Raw genomic sequence first — 18,782 nt, 5'->3', positions numbered from 1 at the left:
CATTCCAGCCCCCTATAAGGAAAAGGACATCTTTTTTGGGTGTTAGTTCTAAAAGGTCTTGTAGGTCTTCATAGAACCTTCAACTTCAGCTTCTTCAGCATTACTGGTTGGGGCATAAGCTTGGATCACCATGATATTAAATGGTTTGCCTTGGAAATGAACGGAGATCATTCTGTTGTTTTTGAGATTGCATCCAAGTACTGCATTTCAGACTGCATTTCTTTTGTTGACCATGATGGCTACTCCATTTCTTCTAAGGGATTTCTGTCCACAGTAGTAGATATAATGGTCATCTGAGTTATATTCACCCATTCCCGTCCATTTTAGTTCGCTGATTCCTAGAATATTGTCGTTCACTCTTGCCATCTCCTGTTTGACCACTTCCAATTTGCTTTGATTAAATGCCTAAGATTCCAGGTTCCTATGCAATATTGTTCTTTATACCATCGGACTTTGCCTCTATCACCAGTCACATCCACACCTGGGTATTGTTTTTGCTTTGGCTCCATCCCTTCATTCTTTTTGGAGTTATTTCTCCACTGATCTCCAGTAGCATGTTGGGCATGTACTGACTTGGGAAGTTCCTCTTTCAGTATCCTATTATTTTGCCTTTTCATACTGTTCATGGGTTCTCAAGGCAAGAACACTGAAGTGGTTTGCCATTCCCTTCTCCAGTGGACCACATTCTGTCAGACCTTTCCACCATGACCCGCCCATCTTGGGTGGCCCCACAGGGCATAGCTTAGTTTCATTGAGTTAGACAAGGCTTTGGTCCATGTGATCAGATTGGCTAGTGTTCTGTGAGTATGGTTTCAGTGTGTCTGCCCTCTGATGCCCTCTCGCAACACCTACCGTCTTACTTGGGTTTCTCTTACCTTGATCGTGGGGTGTCTCTTCACGGCTGCTCCAGCAAAATGCAGCCTGTGCTCCTTACCTTGGACGAGGTTGCCCTTCCTGACCTTGAACATCGGGTTGCTCTTCTTGGCCTCCGCCCCTGACCTCGGATGTGGCGTAGCTCCTCTCTGCGGCTGCCCCAGACCTCGGTCATGGGGTAGCTCGTCTTGGCCGCCACCCCTGACCTCGGGCATGGGGTAGCTCCTCTTGGCCGCACTTCTGCGCAGTCCGTCACAGCCAGCGTGCCTCTACACGGTCTGTTTTACCTTTTAGTTTATTCTTTACCTGGTGGCTCAGACGGTAAAGCGTCTGTCTGCAATGGAGGAGACCCGGGTTCGATCCCTGGGTTGGGAAGATCCCCTGGAGAAGGAAATGGCAGCCCACTCCAGTATTCTTGCCTGGAAAATCCCATGGACAGCGGAGCCTGGTAGGCTACTGTCCATGGGGTCGCAAAGAGTCCGACACGACTGAGTGACTTCATTTTCTTTCACTTTACACTCACAGTACAGATAGTTTTGAAAACCCAGCTCAGAAAACCTTAACTTACTTCCTTCTAAGTTTTTGATGAGAAGCAAGGATGGTTTAGATTTTCAGTGATCTGATCTCACTTCTGTTTATTCAGTATCTTACTATATTCCCACTGTGTAAGCTGCAGTGAGGCCATACCCAACTGCCTTCTGCTCCCTGAAATTGATACATCATTTCCTGGCTTAATGTCTTTTCCCGCTCCTCTTGCCTCTGTTTGGAGCTTCCCCCTTTTCTCTCTAACCAAATGACATCTAATCTAAGAATCTCTCTTCCATTCTTCTAATAGGAACTTACCATTTCTTTATTCTCACAGCATTTTGTTTATATTTTCACTGTAAAATGTTTTCATTGAACTTAGCTTTATTGCTTTGTCATTATTAGATGCTTGGATTGTGTTTGAATGAATAAACCAGAACAGAAAGTTAATTAAAACTCTTTCACAGTTTATCAGGGGGAAAAGTAAGGTTATTTTATACTAGAAATATTGGAATTAAAATTAATCAGCATGTGAGTTATGGTAACATCAGTTAAAGTTGTTTGTAACCCCTTAAGTGTAGGATTGGATGTTGCAGTTGAACATTGAAAGGTTTGACAAGTGATGTAAGAAACTTGTTAATCATTTGTTAATATAGAATAACTTAATTACTAAAATAAAGGAGATTTCTTTTTTAATGAACTCTACTTATATTTTTCAATTTGAAAATATTATGTTAAAATGGAAATTACTTGAAGCATGTTGGATTTTTTTCAGTGTTTATTATCTGGATATATCTCAGAATCTTTTTATGTTTTCTTAACAGTTGGTACCTATTTGAGTGGAATTAATGTACTCATTAAAAAGTCATTATTGTAGCAATTAAAACCATAACAGTGTAACAATGATTTGAGGGGCATGCCTTCTTCCGGATGTGTGTGTTTTAAATCATCTTAGGGCTGACAGATCCTTTATAAATATAAAATAGAAACTTAGAGATATTGTTCGAAGATTATTAGGTCAGTATCAGGACCATGAACGTAATAGAGCTAAAAGTATGTGGTGTCTTTGACCTTTGGTTTAATTTTCAGTTGAAGTAGTAAATTTGCATTTTTTACTCCACATGCATTTTTTTCCAGTCCTTTTGGCCATACAGTTCACTCATCTATCAAGTACTTACTGACCTTTTGCTGTTGTGGACTGTACCAGGTGCTAGAGTCATGAGAATTGACTTGTTTGAAGTTCAGCTTGCAGTGTTTATCTAGGCTCACTTCTAAAACTTGCATGACCTGGGGCAAAAGTACATGGAGGCCCTCAAACACTATGTCTAAACATTTAAAGGTTATAAATCAAACTAATACATTGCTAAATAAAATAGATCTTTTCCTGTTGCCTTAGGATATAATAGCTCAGTGATCTGGAAGGCCAAGTAAGGATTTAGAGTGCCTGGGCTGCACTTCCGCATTGGCTGTGCTGCTGCTGTGGGGAGCGTTAGCCTCTGGGCAGCCCGGCCTCGCCTGAACCCAGGATGGTGCTTCTTGCAGACACCCCAGCCCTCTTCCCACACCCCTGCAAACTGCACCTCCTGGCTACTGCCAGGCTAGTGGCCACCTGCAAGTTCATCTGTCCTGGCAGGGGCGGCCTAGTAGAGGCCCTGGGAGGCTCAAGAAGCTGGCTGTGGGATGATCAGATGCGGATATCCAAGCCCCGGGGACTGAGAAGGGCACCACACAGCCAGTGGGTGGGCATGGCCTTTGCCTGGTGGGTTTGTCTTGTGGAAAGGGTGGGCTCAGAGGAGGAGCAGGGAGACCCCTGGGGTCCAGTGCGCAGGGCAGGCGCTCCTGCCCAGGCCCCTGGGTGGTCCTGTATGTGCCCTCTACCAGACAGATGAAGCGCTCCTCAGACCTCAGATCCCACAAAGCCTGCAGACTTTAAGCTAGATCACAAGTCCACAATTTAAAAAATAAATTGTGTTTTGTTAGTGAACAGTTATTAGGTGTGTATTTATTTATGCTGAAGAATAAGCAATAGTTTTCAACTGTGTTATTTTTATATCTTAGAAATTAAACATTTTCTGATAAAATAGTGATAGTGACTTTGGGATTATGGCTGAGTACAACTTCTAATTGTGTGCTCTTTGTTTTTAACATTTCCCCACTTATTTAAAATAGTGATTAGCTGTTTTATGGGTGACGGTGGTGTTAGAATGAAAAAGGATAAATTGAAAGGTATTCTTAATGCTGTTCTAGCCCTGTTTCAATTTCTAAGTATATTCAAGGGAAAGAAAAAGGCTGTGAATTGACCATTTAAGTAAATCAGTTTGCATCTGAATGTCCCAAGATTATTAAATCTCGACATAGGAATGTAATTTTATATCACAAAAATTCATCCCATACAAGTTTTTTAAAATGCTATCTTTGTGATTGGTCTCATGTTAATATACAGTTGAAGTTTTACAGTAATTTAGAGAAGAAAGAGTCAATTCAGTGTAAAAGGGAATACTTGATTACTCTATTGTATAAGAGCAATAAAAGCTAATTTACTGTTATATTACTCAGTATTGAAAACTGCAAGAGGCTATCTTTCTGTTCATTCTACATTAATTGTGCTGCATTGTAGTGATATTCATATCTATTATAGATGAGTTTTATGGAAGCCTTTTAAGTTGACATCTCTGAGCTTGTCTTGTAGCTCACGTAAATATCTTTGACATATTGTCTGCATGATTGTTGAAGGGCGAATGAAGTGTTGAAGGCAAGATGGATTAATCAGTCACTGAGATTCCTCTATGAACACTCCCCTGATAAACTATTCTTTGAAATGGCCTGAGTTCATCACAAAGTATAACCTATGAAAATAAGTAGTTGTATTTTTAAAAAGCCTTTAACTTATTAAACTTCATAAAGACTATTTCTTCTAAATTTGCCTCTTATGCTTGTATTTTATTATAAAATTAATTTCAGAGTCATTTCACTGTTAGTAGTTCTTTTCTTTAATTGAGTTTATAAGTCAAATAATTGGGATTAATTTTAACTTTTGTTAAAATTTAGGTAGAAAATGGTGTCTTTGTTGTTCAGTTGCTCAGTCATGTCTGACTCCTTGCAACCCCATGGACTGCAGCATGCCAGGCTTCCCTGTCCTTCATCATCTCCCAGAGTTTGCTCAAATTCATGTCCATTGAGTTGATGATAAAACCCAACCATCTCATCCTTTGTCGTCCCCTTCTCCTCCTGCCTTCAGTCTTTCCCAGCATCAATGCCTTTTCCAATGAGTTGGCTGTTTGCATCAGGTGGCCAAAGTATTGGAGCTGCAGCTTCAGCATCTGTCCTTCCAATGAATATTCGGGGTTGTTTCCTTTAGAATTGACTGGTTTGATCTCCTTGCAGTCCGAGGGACTCTCAAGGGTCTTCTGGAGTCTTAACCCCCGGACCACCAGGGAAATCCCTTTTGGGCTCCACTGTTAATTCCGCCACATTTACAGTGACTTCCTCTGCTAAAGTCTTGAACCCCTGAAATTATCCATGAAGACTGGAGTCAATACGTTCCAAAATCCTGTTGCATTGATATTTTGACCTCTTCCCATGAATTGCAGATGTTAATAATGGCATCTAAAATGGTCAGTTTTTTCCAGAAGTTTTTCAGTTGACTTGGCTCTGACCCATCAGAGAAATCGCCATCTATACAGCTGTAGAGTCTTAGGAAAGGTATTTCTTAAAGCATAAGACTTGAAAGTCGAAATCAGCACTTGGTCCAAAGCCAATGTGAACGTTGTTGTGTGTCTTCATCAGAGATCCTGCGTGACCAGCTGACCATTGCTGAGAAGCAGGACTGTTTTGAAAGGAATCTTATTTTCTGAGTAGAAGATTTCAGTAATGGGCTTAAAATATTCAGTACATCCTATGGTAAACATACGTGCTGTTATCTAAGCTTGCTCTTCCATTTATAGAGCACAGACAGAATAGATTTGCATAATTCTTAAGGGCCCTTGAGGTTTTGGAATGGTAAATGAGCACTGGCTTTAACTTCAAGTCACCAGCTGCATTATCCCCTTACAAGTCAGCCTGTCCTGTGGGGCTTTGCAGTCAGGCATTGATTTCTCTTTTCTAGCTAACGAAGTCTGAGATAGCATCTCCTCCAAAGAATGCTCTTTGGTCTACATTGCAAATGTCTTGTTTACTGTAGCCACCTTCGTTCATGATCTTAGCTGGATTTTTCTGGACAACTTGCTGCAGCTTCCACATCAGCACTTGCTGTTTCCCTTGCTGTTGCACTTGGATGTTACGGAGATGGCTTCTTTCTTTGAACCTCATGAACCAGCCTCTACTAGCTTCAGACTTTTCTTCTTTATCTTCCTCAACTCTTTCAGCCACCACAGAACTGGAGAGAGTTAGGCCTTGGCCTAGGTTTGGCTTTTACTTAAGAGAATGTGTTACTGGTTTGATCTTCTATCCAGAGCACCAAAACTCTCCATATCAGCAATAGGGCTGTTTAGCTTTTTATCGTTCATGTGTTCATTGGAGTAGCAGTTTTCATTTCCTTTAAGAACTTTTCCATTGCATTCATCGCGTGGCTATTTCAGGGCAATTCATCTAGCTTTTGGCCATCTTGGCTTTCAACAAACCTTCTTTACTAAGGTTAATCATTTCTAGCTTCTGATTAAAAGTGAGGGACATGGGACTCTTCCTTTCACTTGAACATTAAGAGGTCATTGTAGGGCTATTAACTGGTCTACTTTCGATTTTATTTTGTCTCAGGGAATAGGGAGGCTGGAGGAGAGGGGGCGATGAAGAATGGCCTTTAAAGCAGTCAGAACATTCAGTTCACTGTCTTATACAGGTGTGGTTCGTGGAGCCCCAGAGCAATTGCAGGTGTAACATCAAGATCGCTGCTTACAGTTCATGGTAACAAATATGATCACAGTTAAAAACTTTAAAATAGGAGAATTACTGAAATGTGACAGACACATAAAGTGAGCAAATGCTGTTGGAATGATGACACTGATCTATTTGTTTGACAGAGGGTTGCCACAAACCTTGTATTTATAAAAAATGCAACATCTGTGAAGCAAAATAAAGCAAAGCGCGATAAAGCAAGTTATGCCTGTACTGGATTAGGCTCCATTCTCATGACATCATTTTATCTTCATCATCTCTTTGGAGACAAGGGAAGTTGCTCAGTCATATGCGACTCTTTGCCAGTCCCATGGACTGTAGCCTACCGGGCTCCTCTGTACATGGAATTTTCCTGGCAAGAATACTAGACTGGGTTGCCATTTCCTTCTCCAGAAAATCTTCCTGACCTGGGGATCAAACCAAGGTCTCCTGCATTGCAGGCAGACGCTTTACCTTCTGAGCTACCAGGGAAGTCCCTCTTTGGCAACATTATGTCCAAATACAGTCATATTCTGAAGTTACTGGCTGTTAGGACTTAAACGTATGCATTTCAAGAGGACAAATCCAGCCTATTAAAGGGACATAGAATGAGTTCTATGCTAACGTATTGGGTAACCAATATGTTTAAGATGTGGAGCAGTTTATTTAATTTGTAAATAAATTGTATACTTTTCAAAATTGGATGTTAGGAATATCTTTTATTTCTCCTTTGACCTGGTTTGATTGTAGAGATGTGAAAAGGGTAATTAAAGGCTGATGATGATTATAATAATAACAGCAGCCGCAGCCACGTCATCAAGTGCTGTAGTGTGTCCTGGGCTTGGGTAGTTAAAGGCTGCTGCTGCTGCTAAGTCTCTTCAGTCGTGTCCAACTCTGTGTAACCCCATAGACAGCAGCCCACCAGGCTCTCTGGTCCCTGGGATTCTCCAGGCAAGAACACTGGAGTGGGTTGCCATTTCCTTCTCCAATGAAAGTGAAAAGTTAAAGTGAAGTCGCTCAGTCGTGTCCGACTCTTAGTGACCCCATAGACTGCAGCCTACCAGGCTCCCCCGTCCATGGGATTTTCCAGGTAAGAACACTGGAGTTAAAGGCTGATGATGGTTATAACAACAGCAGCAGCAGCCACGTCATCAAGTGCTGTAGCTGTAGCATGGAAAAGTTGAATTATTCAGGTAGTGTTCTTTGGTGACAAACTAGCTTAAAAATGTCCCAGATCAAGAAAGTTCTTTAAAGAATATTTTAAACTATATCCTATCTGGCTCATAGCTCCAATACCCTTCACTTTGTGGGTGCTCAATAAATAATTGTAGAATGAATAGATTTCAGTTAAAGCCAAAGGGAGAAATACAGTCATAGTGGCAGTGCCCATTAGAATCTCATGTTTGCATTGTCAAGAGTATATTGCCTGCTCAGCCCTTGCAAGTTTTTGTTATTTGTCAGCAAATACAGTATGCGTTGACTATTCGCTTGATTGTAGACAGACAAGAGAACTAACTTGCTGGACCCTTTGTGTTTTAGACCTCCCACATGTGTGAGACTTGGAAACAATAGAACAGCGGTTTTGCCTGTCTGTATAGAAACTCCCCTTCCTGTAAGATGCCGCAGATAAGAGGTGATTCTCACAGAGGACATTTTATCTCCCACCAGTAGGTGGGATTGACGGCTGTGTGTGTTTTGCCTCAGCTTCTTGTTGTGTTGCTTTATTACTTGGCTGGATGGGGCTGCATTTGGAACTATAGATCTTGTTAAAAATGTTTCTTAATAGTCAAATTGTAAATGTCTTTAGATAAAATTTTCAGGATATTTGAGAAGTAGTAGGAAAAGGCAAAGAACTGAGTTGTTGCAGTTCTTTTTTGAAAACAACTTTATATGGAGGTGTATACATTTGTTGTTTGATTATTGTCAATTTGTTCTTCAAAAAAGTAGAATAATGAGCAGCCTTTTGGGAACTCATGGCTATTTTTGGCAGAATTCTTCTTGTTAGTATTCATAATATTTCTGTAATTACCTTATTGCTCTGTTTCTAGGCTTTTGATATAGTTTGTACTTGTGATTTTCTTTTTCTTAGTTTTGGGTACTTAATGAAGAAGAAATTTTAGATGTGGTATGAGAGAATAAATGGACTTCACTGGTGGCTCAGTGGTCAAGAATCTGCCTGCAATGCAGGAGACCAGAGTTCAAGCCCTGGGTTGGGAAGGTCCCCTGGAGGAGGGCATGGCAGCCCACGCCAGTGTTCTTGCCTGGAGAATCGCACGGACAGAGGAGCCTGGTGGGCTGCGGTCCCTGGGTCACAGAGTTGGATGGGCCTGAGCAACCGAGCAGCAGCAGCAGCAGAGAGAATAAAATTTTGATTCTGTATTAAAAGAATATTACGTCCAACTTGCTAATGTTGTTTGGGTTTTTTTAATTAAAAAAAAATTCCTTAAATTAGAGATAAATTATAAGTAGTTGAATTAGATACTGTAATTGTTAAGTACGAATAAATGTTTTTCAACTTTCTCATTTTTCTCACTGATATCTGAATTTGTACAGTTTTCAAAGTCTTTTTATCATTTCAGTATTAGTGGCTTTTTGAGTCTCATGTCCATTCAGTGGAATTTCATTAACTGAAAATATTTGCTAAATTTTTAGTTGTCTTTGTATGAATGAAACCCCTAAGGTTATACAAAATGCAATTGAGTGTGACTGAGTTTACGTCAGACCTTTGTGATATTATTTGTGTCTTAATTTAGGTTGGTTGAAGACCTTTGATGACTACTTTAGAGAGAAGACTCAGTATATTTTTAATAATATGGTTGTCAAGTTGAAAGAAGACCCACGGAGAAAATTTATATGGTCTGAGATCTCTTACCTTTCGAAGTGGTGGGAAGCTATAGATGTTCAGAAGAAGGATGCTGTTAAAAGGTTTGTTGTTTAAAACTATTGCTTTTTGAAATTAGGTAATATTAAATACATTAATTTTGCAGTGAAACATGTGTTGACTTTTCAGAAGGTGAAAATTCTTAGCTTTATAAATGAAACTTAAAATATTTCTCCATATCCTTTTATTACCTTGATTCTGGTTCATTTCTGAAAAAGTGACCTGAAACTTCTCCATTGAAATTCTTATGTTCCAGCTTTGTCCTTGCAATGGAATTACTACGTCAAAGGGGCTTAATGTTTTAAAGATTTTTTTGAAGTATATAAATCGAAGTGATCCCTATAAAGGTGGTTTCAGTGTGTTCTTCATTTAGAAATGTACCAATTTCTCTGCATATTAGCAGATGAAATTCTCTGCATATTTGCAATGTAATTTTTTTCTAAAACATATCAATTTAAGTATTGGAAAATTTGCTTAGTGATAAAATTTTGATTAGTGATAGTGTTACATGTTTTCTCATGTATGCAGGCAGAACTTTCTGTGAACTGCTTGATCCTGTACTTTGCTTACTGATTTCTAAGAGTGCTTATGCACACATATGAATCCTTATTTTTTCTGAAGCTTTAAATTTCTTCTTAATTCTTAGTGTTTGACACATAGACTTCAAAAGTTTTTATGTAGTCTAATGTATTAATCTGTTTTCTTGATATTGGCTTTTCTGTCATACCCAAGTCTTAGCCTAAGAGGAGATCTTTCCCCCCCCTCTTTAGTGTTTTTACTGCTCCCTTTCATAAACCTTCCGGTTTACTCTTTAATGTAGTGTGATGGGGGCGTTTGCTCTGCTGTCTCCCTGCTCCCGCCACCCGCCCTGCTTCCGGGAGTTTAAGGTTTGTCTTAGCATAAACTACTTTTTTTACTTATTTAGTGTCACATGTGCACCACTTACTGTATCACTTCCTGTGTTAAGTACCTTACAAATGATAACTGATAATCTTTGCAGTAATCCTGGGCAGTGAGTCCAGTGAGTGTCTTGATTGTACAGATGGGGTCACCCAGCTGGACATGCCACACTGCTTACCGTCCAGGCCAGCCTCAGCCCCATAAGCTCTTCCCTTACACATTCTTTCTTTCCCCTGACTTGAAGTGCCATCTTTATTGTATTTAAATAAGCATTGATTTCTGGGCTTTCTGACCTCTTTCTTTTTTTTTTTTTTTTTTTCAGTACCAATAAGTTTTTATTCATTGTATATTCCCAAGGAAAACAAAGGAAAGGGAAAAGGGTCAGCGTGTGTGTTACAAAATGATAGCAAATGGGAAAGGAAGTACCTGGCACAGTAAAATCAGCCATCAAATAAACACTGCCCAGATGGGGTCGCCAAAGCCCAAGGCGCTATGTCTCCTGCAGTTCAGGAATGAGAAGGGATGAGGAAAAGAACAGATGGGTACATGCTTTTCTACCCTCCCTCCCTCCCTCCCCATTAAATTCAAGATTTCATACAAAGCTTTGGTTTCTAGCAGTAAACATGGAGTTACATTCGTCTGTCTGCTATTAAACAATCTTGTGGCTACTTTGACATAAGTTTCTTGCACCTGCATAAAAGTTCCTGAGTGACTTGGATATACATTCATCTTTCCTTTCGTGGTCTCCCAGCCCCACCTTCTACATGGAAGGCCCCCTTGATTGCTCCTCTCTACCCTTGGAGTTGGTCTTAATCCAACCAAATACATCAGTCCGTTTAGCATGAATCACATCAAGGAATGGACAGGACTCGAAATTGGGAACGAGGGATGGAGCAATCTTAGCCTTTTCAGGGTTTTTGCACAAATCACTTAATCACAGATACCCCACAAATTAAATGTATAGGTATATGGTCTATTTCGGGGGGGCACAAAGGTGGAAAGAAGAGGGAACAGGAATCTAGTTTTCAGGACAGATCTTGTTTGAAATAGGAAATAGAGGAAGGGGAACACAAAAGAAAGTGTAGTTCAAGACCCCCCAACTTCAAGAGGGGCCCCCAAGCTTACGTTTCAGATTTCTTTGCCTGGTGCAGAACATTTTGTCAAAGATGCTTTGGCTATTTTTCTCAATATAAAAAGAAGTTTGTAAACAATAAAACCCCAAAAGAACATGGAGAAGACCAACACATTATATTTACACAAACTAGGCCACCTAGCAATCACCAAATCAGCTACTTGTGAAGTCCTACAAAGCCCAGACAAATATAATAACTAGAGGGGGGCAGCAGCTGGGGGAGACAAGGATCAGACACACATCACCCAATGCGTTCTATTGCATTTGCCCCGTGACAACACAGTGAGGTAGGTCTGCAGTGATCTCACAGCTTGTAAACGAACCCGCCGCCCCCACCGCCCTTTCTCCTTTAGCTGCCATGATACTAATCACTGCTGCAGCAGAGTAGGACCCTGGCTCTGGGAACCACAAAGAAGCCATTGCTGATGGTCTCTCCAGAAGCCAAGAAGGAAAAGCCCAGAATCGTTAAAGATCTTGTCCTTGCTTCACATATCCATCCCTGGGCAGCTCAAGATGGGTACAGAGGCATTGTTCTTAAAAACCTCTCCTTACCAACTTCCATTTCTTATAAAAACACACACACCCTGTTGTGCAGGGTCGGCCTAGCCCAGTCAGGTGGAGGATGGATCTGGTATATAAAGCGAGTCCTGTGCCCTAGGATTATAGATCTGGAACAGGAATCCTTTGCCACACATACAGACGACCTTTGCCTAATCTTGGCTTCCCCTCTCTGCACTTCTTACCTGGCCCAGCTTCTCCTAACTTCTCTGCACCATGTTTTCCTGTTCAGAACAATTTCCAATCTTTCAGTAGGAAGGAGACCAAGTCATGGGGCAACCCAGTTAAAACCTAGTCTCTCATAAAACGCTGAAGGGATTTCAGGAGGACACCATGGCAGAAGAGCCAGCTGTAATTGGCAAAAATGAGGTAGTTCAATAGGCTATACACTCCAAATAGTTGTTCTCTCTGATGATACAGCAACAAAAAGCATTCCTGCTGTGCAGACCCGGAGCTGCTGCTGACTTATCCCTGAGATTGCTCACGTACCTGAGAACACAGTGCAGGAATGAGGGTCTTAGATTAAAATACACAAAAATACAAAACCAGAATATTTATATTATGAAAAAAAAAAAAAGTTAAAATGCACAAGATATGTCATTTGCACACTAGTGCAGTTGGCATCCTGGAGAAAGTGGGACCCAAGGTACAGTCACCCAAGGCAGCAAATAAATAAAATTGAGTTGGCCCAGAATCGGGTAAGAGTGAGCTTAGAAGCAGCAAGTCTCAGCTGTTCCCTCAATTACCCCTTTACCTGTCATCATAACCCATTACTTGGGACAGTTCTTGGCATTTAAGGGGCGCCCCGGGGGGCGGGGCCGCACCCCCCAAGGCCTTATCTGGCCAGACCCGGGCTCAGAGAGCTAACCCCCCTCTGTCCCAAGAGGGGGTTATGAGGAGAGAAGACGAGGAAAACCCTGCCGCCCCCCTGAGATGTTTCCTCCCATGGAATGTAGTGGCTTGTTGGTTGGGTGCATCAATCTGTTCTCCTCTTAATCTTTACACTCTGATATGGAAAATATTATTCCACAATCTTCTTTAAGAGTAAAACAACTTCCCTACCCAGGCCACTTTCAAAAGCTGGAGATTCTGGGGGTGGAGACTCAGATGAAGCATGCAGGGAGGGTTAACCCTCAAAGCCCTCATATGCATTTGGGAAGAGCTAATTGGAGTTTCTTTGCCTCACCCCTTCTTCCCACCAAGAGGGAAGAGGGGGTGATGCTGTGGACTCCAGCCTCAGATATATGGCAGTGCCAGCTGCCCCCTACCCACCCTGTCCCCACTTTATCCACTCTGCCGATTGATGCCTGCTCCTCAAAGCTTTCTGATCACAAAACGATAGCCCCCACCCACTGTGGCTTCAATTCTGGGCCTCTGGGAGCATGGCAGAGCTATGGATCTCTTCTTCCTCCTCCCGAAAGTAGGCTGGCTTTCCCTGGGAGCTTGCTGGGCCTTCAGTGGGCATGAGGCTACCATATGGTTGATGCTCTGGCAGAAATGGCACTTCTTGGGCTGCGGTGGCAGTTTGCATTCCTTGGCGTGATGGTCTAGACCTGCACAGTTGTAGCACCTGGCTCCCTTTGATCTGCGTTTCTGCATATTCTTCCCTTTAGGCCGCCTTTCACTCCCAATACAGAACACCCCCCCAGGGCCGGTGACTCGGATAGATTCCAGGCCCTTGGCGGACTTCTTAAAGGTGAACTCCACGGCCTCCCCCTCCTTCAGGCTCCGGAAGCCCTCCATGTGCAGCTTACTCTGCTGCACAAAGACATCCACCGGGGGGTCGAGCGCGACCCCTGCGCTGGCGGTCATGGACAGGAAGCCGAACCCCATGCGCACGTTGAACCACTTAGGGATGCCGGCACCGTGCAGCATCTGCGGCTCCTCCGCCGCGCGGGCCGCGTCCTCCGGCGCCTTAGCGCAGCCACCTGCGAACTGCTCGTGGGACACAGAGCCCATGGTAGTCGGCTGAGCCCGCGGCCGCGGGCCCCTGCTTGGGCGGCTGCTGGCCCCAGAGAAGTCCGGAGGCCCTGACCTCTTTCATAGACTTTTCCGTGTAACTGTAATTGTTGCAAGCTTATGAGGTGTTTCATTAACAGACAGTTTAAATCTTCCTTTATTTTTCTTTATTGAAAAGTTCTTTTAATGAGTGACTGCTTAATTTTCCCAGAGAGCTTTGGGATTAATTCTTCCTACTCGATCCCCCAAAAAAGAGGGGGAAGATTTTGAGAGGTATTGAGCTAAATGTTTAAAGGTATTTTCGGGAGAATTAACTTTCCATTATTATCTATCAGACATTTTTTCTTCCCTGATAGCATCCTTAAAATGCTTACAAGAGTGGTTAGAAGATGTCAGAAGTGAGGGCTGTAGGCTCTGAGAGTCCTGCACTCACCAGGAGTAACTGTGGCACCCAGAGGCCGACCCCCTCTTCCTCGCTTGCAGTGTGTGGCCACAGGAGACTTTTGTCAGCACAGTCTTCCGGTCAGTCACGGCAAGCTGGGATTCCAAGACACTACATAACATGTATTGACTTTTTAAGTTGAAATGTTAGCAGCTAATTTATATTAACATGCACACATACACATCCTTAATTAAAATCAAGCTATCCACTGGTTTGCAACTTTTCAAAAATTAAGAACTGCCCTGTAATGCTCTATGGAATTGGTGCTTGTCAGATATGTAAGTTTTTTTTTAACTAAGTTTAAAGACAAAATTTTCTGTCTGTCTAGGTCTTATGTTGGTCCTTGAATATAAATAATGCTTATAGTTTCTTAAATTTTTATTTTATAGCGTTTTACTTAGATTGTGCAGATTTTAAGATTTTATTCCATCTGTAGGTTTTTTTCCTTATTATTTGGTGGGACCTGATTATTTTTTTATCTTGATTAGATTGGCTGAAGCTCTTACTAGTTTCGTTGGTTTTTGTACCCCCACTTGTTTCCTAAAAAACTTTTTGCATTGTACTGATATTTACTCTTGACTTTTCTGTTTTTATTTAATTCCTTCTGCCTTTTTTTTTAACGAATGCTAAATGGGCCAGTTGATTTACTTGAACAAGAAGTATTTCTCTCTCTGTATTTGCCTTTTAGCACTGCTCTTAACCAGCATTCACATTTTTATGTGTTATTTTGTTAATATGATATTTTTTCCTAAATCATCTGTAACTGTATTATTGTTTTCTTTTGCCATATATCTGGGTATGTATAACTTATTACTAAATTTTTCATTTATCAGTTCAAATACTTTTCATCTTATCTGTTTTGCTCTTACTAATTAGTTTTATTTCATTTCCTTATAATTCAGTTATCTAGTTGTTTCTGGTCTCTTTTTGGCATATGCTTTTTAATTTTTTTGTTATATTTACTGTATTTTATGTGATTTTTTCAAGGTTTTTTCTTCCCACTTCACATTCAGTTATTGGTCATGTAGAGCCTGTTCTTTTCTGGCTTCAAATGCATGGTTTTAACTATGCTTTTTAATTACCCTTTAGTTCTGGATTCTTTATATTGTTGTTTATGTGTCCAGATATTTTCTCTTCTTTTTTAAAACCCATCCCATGAGGAATAACATGTATCCACACCTGGAATTTGTTTCAAAACAGAGAGTGTGACTTCAATCACATCCCTTCCTTTTCTGACCGGATGCTGCTTGCATCTCATTCACCTGGTTTCCTTTTAGGAAATGGTCTCCAAACACAGAAGTCACATCTTTGATTTTCCTGCCCCAGGTCAGACAGGTCAGCTGTTATCTGAGCCCAGCCAGTCAGTATATTATTTCCCAGGATTTTCAGTCCTTAGAGAGTGACGTGAAGGTAGACAGCTGAAAGGAAGGGAACAGGACGGAGGGGAGGTTGGGATCGTCCCTTGGAGCACTGGTGCGTTCACAAGAGGCTTCCTGCCCTGTGGCAGAGCCCCTGTTGTGCCTGTGGCATGCCTTCTCATTGTTTCCAGTCCTCTGTTTAGCCTGGACTTGTAGCTTGCCCTCAGTCCTGTGTGCCCACGACAGCCTCCCGAATACATTCCCCATTCAGAGTCAGTCAGTGTTGCTTGTGGGGAAGAAAGCTAGCTGATATGTTGTTGTTTGGAGAAGGCACTGGCACCCCACTCCAGTACTCTTGCCTGGAAAATCCCATGGACGGGGGAGCCTGGTGGGCTGCAGTCCATGGGGTCGCACAGAGTGGGACACGACTGAGCGACTTCACTTGCACTTTTCACTTTCAGGCATTGGAGAAGGAAATGGCAGCCCACTCCAGTGTTCTTGCCTGGAGAATCCCAGGGACGGGGGAGCCTGGTGGCTGCTGTCCATGGGGTCACAGAGTCGGACACGACTGACGCGACGCAGCAGCAGCATGTTGTTATTCAGTCACTCAGCTGTCCCTGCTCTTTATGACCCCAGAGACTGCCGCACACCAGGCTTCCCTGGCCTTCAGCATCTCCTGAGTTTTCTCAAGCTCGTGTCCACTGAGTCAGTGATGCTATCTGACCCCCGCACCCTCTGTCACTCCTTCTCCTCTTGTCCTCAAACTTTCCCAGCATCAGAGTCTTTTCCAGAGTCGGCTTTTTGAATCAGGTGGCCAAAGTATTGGAGCTTCAGCTTCAGAACCAGTCCTTTCAGTGAATATTCAGGGTTGATATCCTTTAGGGTTGACTGGTTTCACCTCTTTGCAGTCCAAGGGACTCTCAAGAGTCTTCTCCAGCACCACAGTTTGAAAGCATCAGTTCTTTGGTGCTCAGCTCTTTATAGTCCAACTCTCACGTCCATACATGACAGCTGGAAAAACCATAGCTTTGACTAGACGGACCTTTGTTGGCAAAGTGATATTTCTGCTTTTTAATACACTGTCGAGATTTGTCATAGCTGTTCTTCCAAGAAGCAAGCGTCTTTTGATTTTGTGGCTGCAGTCACCATCCACAGTGATTTTGGAGTCCCAAGAAAATGAAATCTGACACTGTTTCCACATTTTCTCCATCTATTTGCCAAGAAGTGATGGGACCGGATGCCATTATCTTTGTTTTTTGAACGTTGAGTTTTAAGAAAGCTGTTTCACTCTCCTTCACTTTCATCAAGAGGCTCTTTAGTTCTTCTTCACTTTCTGCCGTAAGGGTGGTATCATCTGCATATCTAAGGTTATTGATATTTCTCCCAGCTATCTTGATTCCAGCTTGTGCTTCCTCCAGCCCAGCATTTCACTTAATGTGCTCTGCATAGACGTTAAATAAGCAGGGTGACAGCATACAGCCTTGGCATACTCCTTTCCCACTTTTGAACTAGTCTGTTGTTCCATGTCCAGTTCTAACTGTTGCTTCTTGACCTTTATACAGGTTTCTCAGGAGGCAGGTCAGGTGGTCTTAACAAGGTCCCATCTTGTTAAGAGTTTTCCACAGTTTGTGGTGATCTACACAGTCAAAGGCTTTATCATAGTCAATGAAGCAGAAGTAGATGTTTTAGCTGAAATATTTCTCCTCAAATCCTTTGTTGGAGAGCAGGGTTCCAGAAAGGAAAAAAAAAAAGACACATACGTTTGTTCCCATTTTTTTAAATTCTGAGCTTATACTATTAACATTACTGACATCTATAACATTATTAACATCTAGTGACATTACTGACAGAATTTTGTTTTGACTGCTAGTGTAATGGTTATGCAATGGTTTGTTTTTCCCTTTTTGAAGATGAATCTATGGATTAAATGTCTGTAGCTAAATTTGCAAGCTAGCTGTTGCAGAGAAGAACCTGTTAATTCTAGCAGAGTTCTCTGTAAGCTTTTATTGTCCCTGAAGAATACCAATTGATTATGGGAATTTAACAGAAACATAGCTCAAGTGATCTTCATAATCTATGCTAGCAATGACTTGTTTGATTCTTCCCCCTGTGGTAGCAGTATTCAGCTCTATAAGCTTTTTAAAATGAAAAATCTAGTTAACTAAAAGGAGATTCATGCAGACAACATCTACCTTCTTTATTTTATGTGACTCAATCAAGTATAGTCATGGTTCCTACTTGTAACACATAGACAGTGGATTTAACAGAAACTGCCTTGTTATCATCAGCCCATTTTCTGTCTACTCTTGTTTTATTTTGAAAATAACTGGTATGTTAACATTCTTTTTACTTTTTAAACTTCATATTTGAATATTTTTTAGCTAAATTCAGTTTAAATACTATGTGATATTTATAATACATAGAAATGTGGACCCTTATTCAAACAGCTGAAACGTTATTAGCCTTAGCATTTCCTTTGACTGTCACCCAGCATATTACATATTCATTTTCCCTCTGGGCTCTGAGATATTGAAGGGGTTTTTACATAGCATTTGCTTCTGCTACTGAGACCAGTGTTGAAGTAAGAAGCCCATTGAACTGTTGGAACCTAGAACAGTTTATGTGTTTGCCAGTATCTTGACCAGCTTCTCTGTGTGGACCTCTGATATGAAACAAGGCTCCGAATGTATGTGTTAGATATTGTCTTGACCAGGCTTCTGGATTACATTGCTTTGCCAGGCCTGCAGTCTTTCATCCTTCTACCATTCCCTTACATCTTTTTTTCCTAGGTTTATAGTTTAGTAAACCTTCCACCCTGTCCTAATAACTATCTCTGCTTATTGAAATCAAAGGAATGTTTGAGGTTGCTTTCTTAAATAATACAATTGCAAACATATTGCAAACTTACATACATTCTATATCTTGAGTTCACTAGGAAAAATAACCTTTAAAGTTCTTACACTAGCTAATTTATTATACATTTTATACAGGTCAGATTTTATGGTATTTAAGGAAAGGCTGCTATAAAATTTGCAGAGCAATGAGAAGTTACAGTGTGTCTTGTGATGTTCAGAGTAAATTGCAGGTTTGGATCGAATTTAGAGCCTAAAGATACATAGCGTTTCATCAAAGGAGTCAAAGCAGTGCCCAGTGTCTCAGATGACTTTGATTCTAGTAGTGAAGCAGAGGTGTAGGTTTATTTCAGAAAGTACGTACTCCATCCCGGTGCCCGCCCTCCAGTCCTGGCTCGTCCCTCGCCCTCTCATTCAGTTCATCACTGGCTTC

The 18,782-nt window shown here is 41.5% G+C and overlaps 1 protein-coding gene and 1 pseudogene across 1 annotated transcript in view; one reads left to right on the top strand and one right to left on the bottom strand.

Annotated features, from left to right (window-relative positions):
• MAN2A1 (mannosidase alpha class 2A member 1) overlaps positions 1 to 18,782 on the top strand; it is a 211,600-nt gene that overhangs the window by 56,760 nt on the left and 136,058 nt on the right. The window contains exon 4 of the mRNA XM_027545470.1: positions 9,021 to 9,192. Within this exon, the coding sequence (XP_027401271.1) occupies positions 9,021 to 9,192 (172 nt within the window). The remainder of the gene's footprint in view (positions 1 to 9,020; positions 9,193 to 18,782) is intronic.
• On the bottom strand, positions 11,019 to 14,185 carry LOC113894947 (annotated as a pseudogene).

This window comes from Bos indicus x Bos taurus, chromosome 7 (assembly GCF_003369695.1).
Source record: "Bos indicus x Bos taurus breed Angus x Brahman F1 hybrid chromosome 7, Bos_hybrid_MaternalHap_v2.0, whole genome shotgun sequence".
In the NCBI taxonomy this organism is placed as follows: Eukaryota; Metazoa; Chordata; class Mammalia; order Artiodactyla; family Bovidae; genus Bos; species Bos indicus x Bos taurus.
The sequence above is the reverse complement of the archived record's forward strand: the minus strand, read 5'-3'. Positions and strand labels throughout refer to the sequence as shown.